General features: G+C 43.8%; 1 protein-coding gene across 1 annotated transcript in view; it reads left to right on the top strand.

The window, feature by feature from the left end:
• ntn2 (netrin 2) overlaps nucleotides 1–18,155 on the top strand; it is a 40,571-nt gene that overhangs the window by 11,711 nt on the left and 10,705 nt on the right. Inside the window, exons 2-3 of the mRNA XM_058062291.2 lie at nucleotides 336–1,576; nucleotides 13,827–14,015. Coding sequence (XP_057918274.2) covers nucleotides 529–1,576; nucleotides 13,827–14,015 — 1,237 coding nt within the window. The 5' untranslated portion in view covers nucleotides 336–528. The remainder of the gene's footprint in view (nucleotides 1–335; nucleotides 1,577–13,826; nucleotides 14,016–18,155) is intronic.

Below are 18,155 nucleotides of genomic sequence, written 5' to 3' on the forward strand. Positions count from 1 at the left end.
TGTTTGCAGAACATTTGGTGCCACTGACACTTCTTAAACGAAAATCCCACTTGATCAGGTAAAAAGGAGCGCTTGATTTGCTCACTCACTTACTTACAGCACAGTACAGGTAATCTGGCCTCATCCGTTATTGGAGCTATTTTTATGTTCTGTGATTTATTATTTATACTTTTTGGGAAGCGACTTTGTAATTAGGGTAAACATTATGGACTGATAGTCACACAGACATGTTTAGGACCGTTGGGGCTTAGTAGAGGTCCTCTTCTTGTTTTATCCTTATAAGGTAAAGATATGAGTTTGACACTGACCTCTGTGTTTGTATCTGTCTCTTACAGGAAGGGCCTGATGTGAAGGGTCACTGAGCTCAGACACCTCCTCTGAGCTGTAATTAAGCACATCGAGGGGGGGATTTTAGTCAGGCGGTGGACACGTCTGCAGACACTCTCCCTCTCTCTTTAAATCGCACAGCTCCTCTGGTGGACTCTCATATATCTGTGCATTCATACCTAGGCAGGGCCTCGGAGCAGAATGAGGGAACCCTGGAGGTACCTACTGTGCTTGGGTCTCCTGGCATACTCAGCCTCTTCACCCAGTGGCAACAATCCCTTTGCGGGGCAGCAGACTCCTGTGGACCCTTGCTACGATGACGCAGGTGCAGCCCGCCGCTGCATCCCAGAGTTCATCAACGCCGCTTTTGGCAAAGAGGTGGCCGTGTCCAGCATGTGCGGCCGCCCTCCTTCCCGCTCCTGTAGCGTTGTGGATCGTGGCGACGACAGGCCGTCGGTGCGCACGTGCCAGATTTGTGACGCCGCAGACCCCCGTCGCTCCCATCCGGCTTCCTACCTCACAGACCTCAACTCGGCTCACAACCTGACTTGTTGGCAGTCAGAGAACCTGAACACATCGCCGCACAATGTGACCCTGACTCTTTCCCTTGGTAAAAAGTTTGAGATCACCTACGTGAGCTTGCAGTTCTGCTCACCAAGACCTGAGTCGCTGGCTATCTACAAGAGCATGGACTATGGCAAGACCTGGATGCCGTACCAGTTCTACTCATCACAGTGTCGACGTGTATACAATCGACCCAACAAAGCAACCATCACAAAACAGAACGAACAGGAGGCTCTGTGTACCGACGGCCACACTGACCTCTACCCCCTCTCTGGAGGACTCATCGCGTTCAGCACCTTGGATGGGCGACCATCTGGCAAGGACTTTGACAACAGCCCGGTCCTTCAGGACTGGGTGACCGTCACCGACATCCGTGTGGTCTTCAGCCGGCCCCAACCATCGAGGGAGCTGGCGGTTGGAAGCAACAGCGGAGGAGGAAGGGATGACGACCTCATGGGGGTGACCTCGACGCTGCCCACGTATTTCTACGCGGTGGGCGACTTCCAGGTGGGCGGACGGTGCAAGTGCAACGGCCATGCGTCACGCTGCCTGAAAGACAAGGAGGGAAAGCTGGTATGCGACTGCAAGCACAACACAGAAGGACCTGAATGCGACCGCTGTAAGCCCTTCCATTACGACCGCCCATGGCAGAGGGCCAGCGCCCGAGAGGCCAATGAGTGTCTGCGTAAGTTGTCTCCCTTTCAAATTTCAACTACCAACTCAAAACAACTAGTCAGCAATAGTCGCCCCCGAAAGAACTCAGACTACACTAAAACAAATCACCTCCAGGGGTGGTCTCGGCTTGATTTGTACATTGGTTCACTTAAAATGTGTAATATAAATAAAACGTGATTGAAGAGCCCCTTCCATGTCAGGCGAGCAAAATGGGTCCTCCGTTAAATCAAATGGAAGCCGGTTCACATTTTAGACGAAACATCTTAAATGTGCCTGTGTTTACTGGTACAGGCTGCAATAACGTTTTTGGAAAGCAAAATACTCCATCATTTGCTTTCTGGACTGATTCATTGTCAGGATAGGTGAACAATGAAAAATACAAACTGGTATAATGGCCAGCGTAGCTTCCCATCATTGATGGTCCATCACTTGACCGTATTTCCCATCAAGTCAGTGGATTAAGTACTCGTGTTTTCTGGAAATATCTAAACAGGGCATACGCTGTTTACCTCCAAAAACGGACGTGGAACCTTGCCATTTTAAATTCATTCATTCATTCATTATTTCTTCGGGACGAGAGACGGTGTACACCCTGGACTGGTGGCCAGCCAATCACAGGGCACTTATAGACAAACCGGATCTAGCAGCATGGCGCAACAACGACATAATATCTTGTTTATAGAAACAGATTCTTCAAATAGGCTGCCATTTTCATGTCGTCCATGTTGGCAGGAACTACTTTTCCTTCCGCCTGTTGTTTCAGACTAAATTGTTTCAGATATGTAGTCGAAGTAAACAAAACAGACCCACGTCTGTGTACCTTCATAAGAAACCTTACATTTGACTTGACACCATTTATTGGTTGTTTTACTAAAGTATTGCTTTTTACGATGCCAAGTAGCTTGTAATAATAATAATAATAATATGAATACCATGGTGTCAAACATCTCATTCATTCATTTTCTACTGCTTATCCTCATGAGGGTCGGGAGTCGAGGGTTTGGGCAAAAGGCAGGGTACGCCAGCCAGCCAATCACAGGGCACATATAGACAAACAACCATTCACACTCACATTCATACCTATGGACAATTTGGAGTGGCCAATTAACCTAGCATGTTTTTGGAATGTGGGAGGAAACCGGAGTACCCGGAGAAAACCCACGCATGCACGGGGAGAACATGCAAACTCCACACAGAGATGGCCAAGGGTGGAATTGAACTGGGGTCTCCTAGCTGTGAGGTCTGCGCGCTAACCACTCAACTGCCATTTTAAATGATTATTCTTATGTATGTCCCAATGGCTGTTAATGTAAGCATATATCCCTTATGTGGCTGCATGTAAGCTTTTTTACGGTGGAACTTGTCCACCTGTTTTAAATATAAACAGACATCCAGTGAAATTTAATTCAGGTTCATTTTGCCTGTCATAAAAAATGTGGAAGCACAGCAAAGCAACAGCAAATTAGCAGACGTTGTCCCCATTTTCACCTCGCTCGTGTAATGAAGTAGAATTACAGCCAAGAAGGAGTTTCAATAGCGTGTATATTTTTCTAACATGTTGTAATTGCCCGGTGAGCTGGCTTGAGATCATATTTAGCAATGCCACATCTGTTTAAGGCCGACCGGGGGTGACAGAGCAAAGCCATTCTAGCCAAAATAAATTCAACCCGTATTCATGCCAGCACTGCCTTACCCCCAGACGCCTCGTCTCTTACTCAACACACGTGCGCCTCTCCCCCTTCTGCTACGATATCCTGTCAATCCATCAGCGCTTTCTGCAGCGTGCTTCTGCATACGCCCTTTTTTAAATGTCCCGTAGTGCTTTCTGAAAATGCTACAGCCACTTCCTGCAGATCTCTTCTGTACGGGACGTATATGTCAACTCTATGCAGGATTTCTGGACCCGTTTGTGCAGCCCAACCAGGATGACCTAATCCCAGTGTTGATATGGGCCCATTAAAGCTACGTATACCCGATCATACGTGCAGATATGCAAGAAAGTCAGTCCCAGATGTCTCATTTGAGTTTTTTCTTCTTAGAAATTGTCCTCAAAGTTGCAAGAGACTTTAAAATCCCCTAGTGTGTAGTATGTCATCTACAAAGCGCCCTCATGTTGATTTATTTGCATGTTGTTTTTCCTGCGGAACAAATGGCTGCATGCCTGCAACATGCCACCGTGGCAGCGAGTGTGTTAAAAGTGTTTCTCATCTTTATGTGAGACATGAACACACGTCTTTCTCTTTTCTGTGCGTTCTAAAGATATAAAAACAGACCAAAAGAGACAGATCATTACTGCAAGTAATGGGACACACCTACACCTCCAACAAGGAGTTATCTTTACAGTATTCTGCCATATTTTGGTCCTTTTTGGCCTGAGACATTAGCCACGTACACATGGACCCAAATATTCCAATTCCATTCGGGTTATTTGCTCAAACGGAAGTAATCTCACCTCATTCCTAAAGAAAAGTGCCAATCCGAATGAATATAATTCAGATTCTTATAAAAGAATCTAAACCCTTCTATACGCCATTCACAAGTCCAGTTTTATTAAAAAAGAAAATACATATCTATATAAAACATGTGCCGAGCTTAATTATAAAATATTAGCAAGATTGAACTTTATCTTTTCCTGTTCCCGGGTGCGTTCTTTCAGCGAATGCTGAGATATGACGTAACACGCAGCTCCAGACGTTCTTCGATTTAAAACAATGGAGGCGAGCAATCGGCACTGGACTGCTAAGGAAAGTTTGTTTTTGATTCAAACTAAATTTCAAGACCGGACGAAGGAAAAACTGGCAATACGGAGTTATTCCAACAAGTGGAAGAAAAACTGGAGGAAGTCGGTATCACGTGATGTTGGTGTTTACGCTTTACTGGGCATGCCCCATTGACTATTCTGGTTGATTATAGCGGCGCATGTAGACACGCCATTGGAATATTCCTTTCCATGTATACTATTGCTTTCGGAAAAGTCATTTGGAAAGATTCCATTCGGAAAGAGAAAAACTCATGTCAACATGGTTATTGAGGGCGTCAAGTTGATGTGCTGCAGCCAAGTGAATAGTCGCTAGCTGGTGTGAATCAAAGTAACAATGCTAATAATAATAATAATAATAATAACAATGTTGCTGTAGCTTGATTAATAACATTGCATTATATGTAAATGTAATATGGAGTTATTTTCAGAAGGCTTCATAGGTGGAATAAATGTGTCATGTTTTTAGCTGTCTTGTTTTATCTTTTTTTATATCTTTAGAATGCACTGATAATGTGTTAATGTCTCACATAAGGATGTTGGATGATTCCCCCCAAAAAGCGCAGTTTTCCCTTAAAAGGTGACAAGTAGCAGAGCGGTGAAGTCCCTGAGGTGTCACCGGAGTCCAATCTGGGCCCTGAGGGTGTTTTTCGTAGACGGTGAAGGTCTAAAGGGGCAGGGTGTGGGGTCGTGATCCTTTAGCAGGGTGGTGACATGGTTAAGCTGCCGCTGAGGAGACGATGTTGAATGTTAAGGAATGTGAGCGGGGCAGATGTGGAGATATTTAGTGAAAATACTACCACATCTAAACTGGTGAAGAGTGGTTAGCACGCAGGCCGCACAGCTAGGAGACCCAAGTTCGATTCCATCCTTGGCCATCATGCTCTCCCGGTGCATGCATGGGTTTTCTCCGGGTACTCCGGTTTCCTCCCACATTCCAAAAACATGCTAGGTTAATTGGCGACTCCAAATTGTCCATAGGTATGAATGTGAGTGTGAATGGTTGTTTGTCTTTATGTGCCCTGTGATTGGCTGGCTGGCGTACCCTGCCTTTTGCCCAAAGACAGCTGGGATAGGCTCCAGCACCCCCGCGACCCTCATGAGGATAAGCAGTAGAAAATGAACCCCGTCTTCCAAATCTCTGCCGTGGAGGTCAGAGAGAGAAGTCTGTTCGTAGTGATGGAGGCAGATGGAAATAGCTGTGATTTATCCTCAGAGAGGAGCAGAGCAGAATGAGGAAACATGCATTAGTTCTGTTTGGTTGCCGCATGTGATTGAGTATTGTTGTTTTTGCCGGCACAGTCCACAGCTGAAAGTAAATACTGTTTGTTGACTGTATAAGATGAGAGGCCTCTCATGGAGTCAATGATTTATGCTCGTGTTGGCCAGGACGCCAAATTATTCTCCAGTCCTTCCTCTCCCTCATTTGGACCAGCTCAGGGATGCTGCAAAGCCCGAGCCAGACACCATCCATCCCGAATGGAGCAGCTCAGCCAGTTCCTGCTGTGTTCCATTGCTATGCATTCATAGCAACTCCACGGGGTCATTTCAAGGCTGCTGGCATTCGTTTGGGTTTACTTTTCAAGATTGTAGGTGAGCTGAGGTTGGCATCGTCTTCTAGAGCAGGGGTGCGGCGGTGAATATTTTATTATAGCGCATTTAAATCACTGGTTTGGCGAGTGATGACTGACACACTAGCCTGTTTTTGGACTTTCCTTTCAAATCAAGTCAGTTAACACGCACTGCATATTTATGCATGTCATCACCTGAAGGAAATTCCCTTCATTTGTAATACCTCTTAAAGAGTTATTACCTGTTTTGGAATAAATGCAAGTAGATCATTCCTGTCTAATATGGTCTCATGAATTAAAAAGGGTGCATTAGACTAAAGTAGAAGAATCAGAGGGGAATCAGGGTTCAGTCTTTTTGGACACTATTAGCAGGAATTAAGGGGACATTGACAGATGGGTCACTTAGGGAGAGCAGTGTGATCCAACAGAGATGTTTATGTGTGTGCCATAGAGCGAGGAAGACCAGCCAACAGGAACACATCTCTGAATAAGCTCTCAGATGTGTGTGCAGTGTTTTCCACAACCTGGGACCATGTAGCCATTTCTCTCTCCCTCTGAGGAGGGGCAGATGGTTATTTGATGCTGATTAGAATTTCAAAATAGACCTCCATCACCCGACCACCCCCCCTCAACCCACTGCCATGTACCAGTGGAGGTCAAGCAGGGGTCAGGCTGTGTTCCACTTGTGGAGCTCATTCGTCGTCATGGACGAACGACTCAATTCCACGAATCGTACTGCAGCAAAATAGAAAAAGTAACGAACCAGACAGTGTTGGATTCTCTTCAAACGGAACATACCATCTACAAATTTGGAAGTGTTGTCGCCCCAAGGGTAACATGCTATGAATGACAATGAGATACCAAATTTAGAAAGAAAAGCACTGCCTCGCATGTGTCATTATCCTACTTTCGCTAATCGCCCTTTTGCCGCTTGAGGCTAACGGGAGCTCGTCACATCAATTACTTAGAGGCCCATACTCTAAAAAAGCAGTTGCATGAAAAGAAACCACTTGTGCTCTTGAATAATTACACAGCTGTGGAATTTTGTTGTAAAATCAGCATGGAATTATACCTCTCGGGTGGCTTCAGGGATGTTTGCTTTTTCTCCCCTTTTTGCTTCTGCAGGACTTGAAGTCCGGCTACGTTTACATGACTATAACCTAGTAAAAGGACGTAAAGACAAAAGCTTTGTCAAAACAATTTCCCACTGCGATTGGCTGGCCACCAGTCCAGGGTGTACCCCGCCTCGTGCCCGAAGACAGCTGGGATAGGCTCCAGCACCCCCCGTGACCTTTGTGAGGATAAGTGGTAGAAAATGAATGAATGAAAACAATATCCATTCACATAGATCTGCATTTATTAACAAGAATATTATCAACACAGCAGCTGCAGAGCCAATGTTGTAATAGTAACATAACAGGTCATATTCAGTGGCGAAACACATTCAAATTCATTCATTCATTTTGTACCGCTTATCCTCACGAGGGTCACGGGGGGTGCTGGAGCCTATCCCAGCTGTCTTTAGGCAAGAGGCGGGGTACAATCACAGGGCACATAGAGACAAACAACCATTCACACTCACATTCATACCGCCGTGCAGACCAGTGCAAAAACAATGATCATTCATTCATAAATTTGTGAAAAATTGTGATATAGCAAGGCACGATGGGACTGCCATCTTGTGGAGGTCATAAAAACTACACCAGGAAGTCACCTACAGCCACAGCTGCAGTTGGTAGTTATTTGCTTATGTATAGGAGGCATTTACACATTCTGCAACAGTGTTACTTTTCATGGAGTCTGATAGATTTGTCGTTACTATTCTCACTAAGTAATTATTCATTCATTCATTCATTCATTTTCTACCGCTTATCCTCACGAGGATGGCGGGGGTGCTGGAGCCTATCCCAGCTGTCTTCGATCCCAGCAAGAGGCGGGGTACACCCTGGACTGGTGGCCAGCCAATCACAGGGCACATATAGACAAACAACCATTCACACTCACATTCATACCTATGGACAATTTGGAGTGGCCAATTAACCTAGCATGTTTTTGGAATGTGGGAGGAAACCGGAGTACCCGGAGAAAACCCACGCATGCACGGGGAGAACATGCAAACTCCACACAGAGATGGCCGAGGGTGGACTTGAACTGGGGTCTCCTAGCTGTATGGCCTACGCGCTAACCAGTCGAAGTCGTTAGATCAAGGAACAAAAATCTTAATTGTGTTGCTATTTTGTGGCCATGCTGCTGTGTCCACGTCCAATGCCCACAGATGGGAGCAATCAGACTTTCCCACCGGTGAGTTTTCCTATCTATCAAGTGCCCCACTCAGTTGAAATCAGAGCCTTGTTTTTGTCATTTTGTCATCTTCTTTTCATTGTTGTTGCAAGCCTGCGGGCTCTGGAACGATGTGGTTTTAAGCCACCGCATTGTCAATGTTGTTGGTGGATGTTGAGAGAAAAAGGTGAACTCTTCAAACCTCATTCTCAGTGAAATGACATAGTTTTGTTGAAGATGAATGATGGTACTGTTTTAAATATGGCTTTTTGTCTGTTACTGTATGTGACAGCTGTACAAATGTGGGACAATGAAGGGTGTGCTTCACTCCATTCATGCCATCAGAGGAGGTCCAGTGGGAGAAGATAACCCATTTTTGCTTTTCAATACATGGGTTTAAAGATCCAATTTGTGAGCATGGCATACATGCCTCGTATCCCTGCCTTGCATCAAGTTAAGCCCCTTGTCTAATGTTGTTAAACTGCTTGTCCCTGGCTGCGTTTATGGAAATAGAACACGGAAGGTGGAGGAGAGTATGGGCATGAAAGGGGGGCAGGACAAGGAGGAGGAAATCTTATCGTTCATTGTGTTTGCGCCTATGATTTTGGGAAGGGAATTTGGCATAGAGAGAGTTTAAAGGTCTTCCACTATGAGGCTTCTGTTAGTCTAAAAAGGACAGATTAGCCACGTATACATGGACCCAAATATTCCAATTGCATTCAGTTTATTTGCTCAAACGGAAAGAATGTAACCTTTGTATGCACCTCAGTGCCAATCCGAATGGACATATAATCGGATGGAGTATTCCTTTCCCCTTTTCAGCGCATGCTCAGATATGACGTAACACGCAGCTAGAGATGTTCCTCAGTTTTAAAAATGGTGGCGACCAATCAGCAAAGAAGTTGAACAGAAAGAATTGAACATAATTTCAAGACTGGACGGACGAAAACTCACAATATGGAGTTGTAAAAACTCCAAACTGATGTTTACATTTTGCTGCGCATGCCCCGATGACGATTCTGTTTGATTATAGATACGATATGATACATGCGGCGGCATGTAGACACGAGATTGGAATATTCCTTTTCCATGTATACCATTGTTTTCGGAAAAGTCATTCAGAAAGATTCCATTCGGAAATACGAAAAACTCATGTAAACGTGGCTAGTGTATAAACCTAAAATATTACCTTGTTGACCTGTATATAAGACAGTATTTTCCCCCATGAAAAATATGGGTCATCTCATACTGTATGATGCTAACTTTAAGATTATAGTGAATGCATCTTTAAAAAAGAGTGTCCGTCTTATATTCCTGTCTTTGTAGTAATAATAATGTACTACTATACTAGCCAGGGCTTGGAAAGGACATTCTGTCATCTTTTCTTTCAAAAGAGTATCCAAAAAAAAAGATGTTTGGTGGGATGACTGGCATGACCACCATGGATAATTCCATTCATATACTGTATTTTCTGGACTATAGGTCGCTCAGGTGTATAAGTCGCACAAGGCCAAAAATGTATAATTAGGTAGAAAAAAACATACATAAGTCGCACTGGAGTATAAGTCGCATTTTTTGCCGGTAATTTATTATACAAACTACCTAACCAAAACAAACATTACGTTCTCTTAGAAGGCAAGTTCTAACAATAAAAGAAAAGAGAACAGGCTGAATAGATGTAAGATATGCTAACACAATGGTTATTCAGCTACACTAAAAATAAACATGAACAAAAACGGTGTCCAATGTTTATGGAACATAAACGTTTTTTTCATTTCTAAGTCGCTCTGGAGTATAAGTCGCAGGAACAGCCAACCTATGAAAAAAAGTGCAACTCATAGTCCTGAAAATACGGCACTTATACATTGTAGAGTATGTATGTTTGATCATACGCCTCATGTCTTATGTCTTGGCTCCGACAAGGAGCTAATTAACCGGGTGTTCCCCCTGGTGCCCTGAGCAGGTGGCTGGAGCAGCCAGGAGCAAACACACACACAGAACCAGAATTAGCCAGTTTTGGTCCTGCAGTGAGTAATACAGGGGGTGTCTGGATCGTAGCCTAGGCCCAGAGAGGAATGATGGGGTCAGAGAGTGGTGGATATGGGGGGTGGGGGGCGGAAGGAGTACAGGCATCCAAAATCAATTGGCTGGACTTACCGGTTTGGTGCAGGGTACATTTATCCATCACATATGGACAGGGAAGAATGGTTCACAAACACACTTGTGTTTCACGTGTTGAGTCTTCAAACAGGCACAATTTGTCATGTAGCAGCCCTGACAGAAGGCTCTGTGAGCTGGCTCCGAGAACCTGTTTGGACAGCTAAAAGGAACCACGGTGCTTGTTCTGTAGCAGTTGATGTTTGCTAAATACAAGGATGAAGAGTCTTGAACCAGTCATGATGTGCTATATATATATCACTATATTGACACTTACTATGGTACCCATTATGTCATTGGATGCTCATATCACCTCGTACTTCGGTACGTGACAAAAAAAAACAAAAAAACTATATTAGAAAAGCAGGAAGTGAACAAATGTAAGAGTTACTGATTGTAAAAGTACCAGATGGAGGGGTAGGATTTAATAAGCTTTGCTTCTTCCTACTCCTTTTGGACATGTGGAACTGTGAACTGATTATGTGATGCATTCAATTGTAATCTGATGCATGTTCAAATGAAATAAAACCATTACCATTACCATGACTCAATATGTTACCTGGCACGTCCCTTCTATTCAAATCACCTTTCTAGATCATGAACTCCAAAAACATATATGGAGGACTTTGGCTTGAAACAGTAATTCCCTCCTAACTCCCAATTTGTTGCTTTTTATCTTGATGATACCCACTTATTTTCATCTCACATACTAAAAATGATTTGTCTGTTGTTTGTCTGCCAAGCCTGAAGCTTGTTTGTTGTGTGATTTCCTAGACAACACCTGAGCTATTTTTACTCGCCTTAGCACTGGCTCCATGCATATTTCCCAGCATTTGGAAAATATGAAACAATGCCTTCAGGAATGCTCAATTTTTATTGTAGGGGTTGTCCAAGTGTCAGTATAGGGGCATTCATGTGTATTTTTTGTGCACACGCACTTCAAAACAAGCCCATAAAGATTCCAGAGTTGGTTCAGGGGTGAATGTGCATGTATACGACACACACAGTCAACATGTTTGCATTATTTCATTCCGCAAAAATCCACTTCTCGCTTTGCTTGGTCGTTAAATGTCCGGCCATCTTTTTTTTTTTTTTTCCTCAAGCTGTCACAACCATCACAGCCACATATGTTAAAACACTCAAAAGATTCTATTCCGCCGCTTTCTTAACATTCTCCACACTTCAACATGCCTCGTCTTACTTTGTTGGCCGATCTTGTTGCACGGCAGTAAATCAACAAGATGCCATAAGAGGGCGGTCGGTTGTTCAGCTGCACACACAAACCGCGATACATCACTTTCATGTTCTGCGACAAGGTGTTAACGGTCCCAAATGCTCGCAGCTGTGAGCGTGTTTGTGTTTGAGATGCTTGATCACAAAACAATACGCAACATGCACCAAAATATACAGAAGGAACTATTTGCTACATGTAACTAAATACTTACTCCCAAATGCACTCCCAATGACTAAGCGTGACTGAGTTTGATTATTAATTATTGGAATCAGCATTTGATTAGCGTCTGAATTCCAAACAAATTGGGCAGCATCATAAACAGATGGAATTGGGAAACAGTCTGGGAATGTGCCGTCCCCCCTTTTTTCCAGGATCGGAGACCCATGGAAAAAGGGGCCCTAGTAACAGGCTTCCTTTTTGTATGTGTGGATATTGTGCAAGGATGTTATCCTCACGAGGGTCGCGGAGGGTGCTGGAGCCTATCCCAGCTGTCTTTGGGCGAGAGGCGGGTGATACCCTGGACTGGTCGCCAGCCAGCCAATCACAGGGCACATATAGACAAACAACCATTCACACTCACATTCATACCTATGGACAATTTGGAGTGGCTAATTAACCTAGCATGTTTTTGGAATGTGGGAGGAAACCGGAGTACCCGGAGAAAACCCACGCATGCACAGGGAGAACATGCAAACTCCACACAAAGATGGCCGAGGGTGGAACACCTGAGGAGTACCTGAAGATAACTGATTGAAAATCATTGTGCTGGTAAATTGGCTTGTAATCATGAGAATAGCTGGTCTGTCATTACTGTTAGTGGTGTTTCAGTCATGAACGAACGGGTCAAAAGATCTAGTTCTTTTTTGTGAACGGAATGAACGAGGTCACCGCCCCTAAAATACCTGTTCTGTCTGTTCATTTGCAAATGCTTTTTTTTTTGATTGGCTGGAGAGTCGGTTCACTGTTCCTTTTGCAGGGCGGGACTATCTGCGTGCTTGCCTCTCTTATCCTATCATCACGCGTCGCTCTGTGGGTGGGTGGGGTTAACTGACTGAAAGACAGAGACCGAGAGATTGACCGACATTCGTCGGCCGATCATTCATGACCGACACAGCACTAACCGACCACGGAAAAGCGTTCACTCTCTACCGGTGATGTCAGCCTGTCACTAGCTGACCGACTTGTGAACGCAACGGGATGTACTGAATAAAATCTACTTTACATCACATGTTGTTGCGCTGTTGAGTCGGAACGAACGTGAACATGAACGGACTGACTCGACACAGCTGACACATGCTAACGACCAATTGACCGAAATGAACAAAATTAAGAGAAATGAACGGATCTTTTTACCAAATGAACCGGAATGATCCAGTTCACTGAAATGAACGGTTTTGCCCACCGCTAATTGCTATGGCAAAACCCTGGATCAACTACTTTTATTGGTCTACAATATATGGTAATGGTAATGGTTTTATTTCATTTGAACATGCATCAGATTACAATTGAGTGCATCCCATAATCAGTTCACAGTTCCACATGTCCAAAAGGAGTAGGAAGAAGCAAAGTTTATTAAATCCTACCCCTCCATCTGGTTCTTTTACAATCAATAACTGTCACTCCCTGCTTTCCTATTGGTGGATCAGCTAGTCTTTTCAAAAGTAATGTCCAACTCTCAAATTCCGATACTGATATCAGCCGATATCGATATGTGTAACATGACATATCTCCTGTGGTGGAATGAACACATATGTGTTGTATTTTTTTAATATCAATATCATATATTGCACTGATGATTATCAGACATCCCTAAACATTATCTATGCAAAACCTTGTTCATGTACCATATTCATTAGTGCTACTTGAACTAGCTTAACTAGCTTTTAATAGCCTCTAATCTAAAACCATTAACCATTTATGGTTAAAGTGAATCAGTTGGATATCAAATTTTAACTGGAGCACAGCGCCTCACGTCTCATGTCCCATTTATCCCGACTCACCTCATCCAAATGCTGAAGTCTCTTCCTTTAATAGGACTTGGGTCATCTGTGAATCGTGGGATTAACGTGTCTCCTTGCGGTGATTAATAAACAGCGGCAGAAGGAAGCTGGATTCATGAATTATGAAAAGAAGAAATGAGCTCTGTGGACATAATTTGGATGGATGAGCTCTGCAGGGTCCAGCCAAGCTCATAATAGCTTTTATTGATATTATATCTGATATGTCCATGTGTTCATGTTAGCATCTTGTCTTGCTCCAGCATGTAACTGCAACCTGCACGCCCGCCGCTGTCGCTTCAACATGGAGCTGTACAAGCTGTCAGGGAGGAAGAGCGGAGGTGTGTGCATGAACTGTCGACACAACACCGCGGGACGCCACTGCCATTATTGCAAGGAGGGATTCTACCGCGACATGGCCCGACCCATCACTCACCGCAGGGCTTGCAAGGGTAAGTGCTGTACTGTTGCATCTTTAAATGCAATATGCCAATATGCTACAGTAAGTGTCCCTAATAAATGAAAGGGAATGAAAATATTGAAAATATTTTTACAATGTGCGGTGGGCCAATAAAAAAACAAAAAACAATCGGGCCGCACTTTGGATATCCCTGTGATACACCTTGTGTGTGGTAGTTACCCCAATTCTGTGAGAATGGTCCACACCTAAGGCTGCACGGTGGGCGAGTGGTTAGCATGCAGACCTCACTGCTAGGAGACCAGGGTTCAATTCCACCCTCGGTCATCTCTGTGTGGAGTTTGCATGTTCTCCCCGTGCATGCGTGGGTGTACCCCGCCTCTCGCCTGAAGACAGCTGGGATAGGCTCCAGCATACCCTGACAACCTCCTAGTGAGGACAAGTGGCACAGATGATGGATTTTTGGAGTTTGCGCATAGAAAATCCGTTTATGACCTAAATATGTTTTTCAACATTATTAAAGCTTAGAAATGAAATAACCCTATAGTCACATTTAAATTCGTATGACCAAGTATAGTAGACATAAGAGGAAATAGGACATAAGATGTGTCTTGCTATAAATGTTTTCCCTCAGGCTGCTGAGTGGGGGACGGACAGGAAATGATATCAGGGTTCAGGTTCTCACTGAAGCATTACCAAGCCGCAGTGGCTAGTGTAGAATACTACACATCATTTGTATATTTGTATTTTTGCTATTTGAAGATACTCCATTTAAGAAGAAAATGCATATTTTGACTAATAGGCCCTATTCAACCACCAAAAAGTATGTTTTTTTAATTATTGTAGGCTGCACGGTGATCAAGTGGTTAGCGCTTAGGCCTCACAGCTAGGAGACCCGAGTTCAATTCCGCCCTAGGACATCTCTGTGTGGAGTTTGCATGTGTGGAGTCTCCCCGTGCATGCGTGGGTTTTCTCCGGGTACTCCGGTTTCCTCCCACATTCCAAAAACATGCTAGGTTAATTGGCCACTCCAAATTGTCCATAGGTATGAATGTGAGTGTGAATGGTTGTTTGTCTATATGTGCTTTGTGATTGGCTGGCCACCAGTCCAGGGTGTACCCCGCCTCTCGCCTGAAGACAGCTGGGATAGGCTCCAGCACCCCCACGATAGAAAGCGGTAGAAAATGAATGAATGGTTCACTCCTCTTTCATTTCCTGCAATATCTATCTATTATCTGACATTGTCATTTGTGCTTTATCAGAGTCGAGCAATCAAGAGCTAAACAATTCATCACTTTCATTCCCTGTGCCAGATGTGACGGATATTAAAGCTTACGGAATGGTTCACTCCTTGACTGATCACAGCAATACCTCAACCTTTCCTCCCCCAGCTCCAATTTGTGTGTCAAGCCTTTGTCTTTTTGTCTTGGCCCAACCATATTTATATTTCTCTTATTGCCACATGGCTGTGTAAGACGGAGGTGAAAGGTGGCGGTATGCTCGAGCAGGGGGTGAGTGTCACATCTGAGGTGGAGTTAGGACAATAAAATACAGGTGGTTCCAAAAGGAGAGACTGTGTCTGCTTCTAATCAGACCTGCTCTGTAAATGAGCGCCTATATCTGACGCGAGGGGGTGAATAAACCCACCACACAATATCGTCTGGGCCCAAATAACAACCCAGAGTGGAGCTTGCAGATGCTTTTGTAAAATCGATTATCATTTTCCGTGAAAAAGCATCTGATTGCCATAAGCTGATTAAAAAAAAGCAGAGTCTGGCTTGTACTATTGCGGCCTGTCGTGATCCCTATCCCGGTCCCACGTTCCTTCACACTGGGCAGACGTGCCAAACCCAAAGCGAGCATGTCTGTTCTGTGACACCATCAACCACCAATCATTTGTGAGGGTATATCCAATGTGATATCCAATGGGATATCCAATGTGATATCCAATGGGATATTCAATGGGATATCCAATGGGATATCCAATGGGATATTCAATGGGATATCCAATGGGATATCCAATGGGATATCCAATGGGATATCCAATGGGATATCCAATGGGATATTCAATGGGATATCCAATGGGATATCCGATGGGATGTCCAATGGGATATCCAATGGGATATCCAATGTGATATCCAATGGGACATCCAATGGGATATTCAATGGGATATCCAATGGGATGCCCAATGGGATATCCAAGTTTTGTAATCATTTGACAAATGGTCAATGACTTCTGGAAATCAGTTGCTGTATCCTTCTCGTGCCTGTGCCATTCCGCCATTTCCACCGATCTTGTTAAAATTTTACAGACATGTGCAAGTCAATCCGCTTAAAAAGTGTACCAAATTTTGTGCTGATTCAGCTAAAAATGTAATTACTGTGGGTGTTTTCCACAGCACATTGAGCTGAGTCAGCCAATCTGACTTATGGGGACAAACAGTGGGATTTCATAACAACGCCACCATGTGGTGAATTTGTCAGAGAATTAATAGCACAAGCACCACTTTAAGGGCACATTTACAGAAAGAGTTTACCCATTTGCAGCAGATCAATGCAGTTTTGCCATGTTTGGAGTTTTTTTTTTCACATAACTGTACATAGTCAAAGCTTAACAAATCACGGAGAAGCCCTTAGTTCTGATCAAATCAGTTGATGTTTGCTAAATACAAGGATGAAGAGTCTTGAACCAGTCATGATGTGCTACATATATATCACTATATTGACACTTACTATGGTACCCATTATGTCATTGGATGCTCATATCACCTCGTACTTTGGTACGTGACAAAAATGTTTTTTAAAATGTAAAAAAAATGTTGAAAATTTAAAATAAATAAAAAATAAATTTTAAAAGTAATTTTAATAAAAAATTAAAAAAACCTTAAACTATATTAGGAAGGCAGGAAGTGAACAAATGTAACAGTTACTGATTGTAAAAGTACCAGATGGAGGGGTAGGATTTAATAAGCTTTGCTTCTTCCTACTCCTTTTGGACATGTGGAACTGTGAACTGATTATGGGATGCATTCAATTGTAATCTGATGCATGTTCAAATGAAATAAAACCATTACCATTACAATTACCAAATTGCTGCAAGGCTATTAAAACTCCTATTTTAATTAGGTCTCTCATTCTCTTCAAAGTTAAGTAATATGGATTCGCATCATTACATCTTTTCAAGTCCAGCTGTCCCCCGATCATGATTGATAATCCATTCAACCAGTCATTGTCGAATAGCCCTTAGAAGCCACAGTCTTGACTTTCTTCATTCCAGATGTCCCGTGAAAGCATTTATGCATTGGATTTGTTGCGATAAAGTCGTAAAAATGAGAAGACAACGCACAACGCTTCTTGACTTGGCCAATAATAGCGGACAAACATCCACTATTTACGCACGAGAAGTTCTAATCAGATAAACAAACGGCAGTTAAAAGGATCCCAAGTCCCAGTGTAGTGCCTGTCACAGCTGCAGTCGCACAGGCTTGAAAAGTCATCAACATCTGAGGACTTTTTACTGCTTCTTAGCTGGCTCAAGCCCCCAGCCCACCACCCCCCCGCTCATAAAACCTCAGGAAAAAAAAACAGTTTGAAGAGAAAGGAAAGGGGCAGAGATTGACACGGCCCGCACCACCCCTTCCTACCGCAGTCACCCCCTTGCAGCCCTGCCCGGATTTGTCTGGTTGTTTACCGACCGAACACGCTGGACAAAGGTTGTAAACTCTGATGTCTTAACAGCCTGCCATTGTTTTGTTTACAAGGTCTGGTCTCACTCACGTTCCTGTTCCTGTTCCTGTTCCTGCTCCGAGCTGGCTTGACTTGATGATGTTCACTCACCAGCCAGGAAGCAATGACGTCTGTCCATTTGCCACGCTCACGTCCTGGCAGGCCGACAGACCCCGAACACAAAACACCACATCAAATAAAAGGCTGTGTGCTGAGTTAGCGGAGAAGAAATGATTCCATTAGATGAATCCAAAAGTGATTATTAGTAGCTGAGATTTGGAGATTTTCATATTCATCTCAATGCTTTAGTGGTCCAATCAGATGGGTTCCATTACCACTAATGGGGGCAGAACTTGAGGAATGTCAGACATTTTTCTGCACCTGGTGATGGAGCCTCTGGCCAATGAGGCTCTGCCACAGAGCGGAGATTCTTCTCAACTTGACCCCT

This window comes from Doryrhamphus excisus, unplaced genomic scaffold (genome assembly GCF_037039965.1).
Source record: "Doryrhamphus excisus strain RoL-2023G ecotype Guam unplaced genomic scaffold, RoL_Dexc_Guam_v1.1 HiC_scaffold_24, whole genome shotgun sequence".
In the NCBI taxonomy this organism is placed as follows: domain Eukaryota; kingdom Metazoa; phylum Chordata; class Actinopteri; order Syngnathiformes; family Syngnathidae; genus Doryrhamphus; species Doryrhamphus excisus.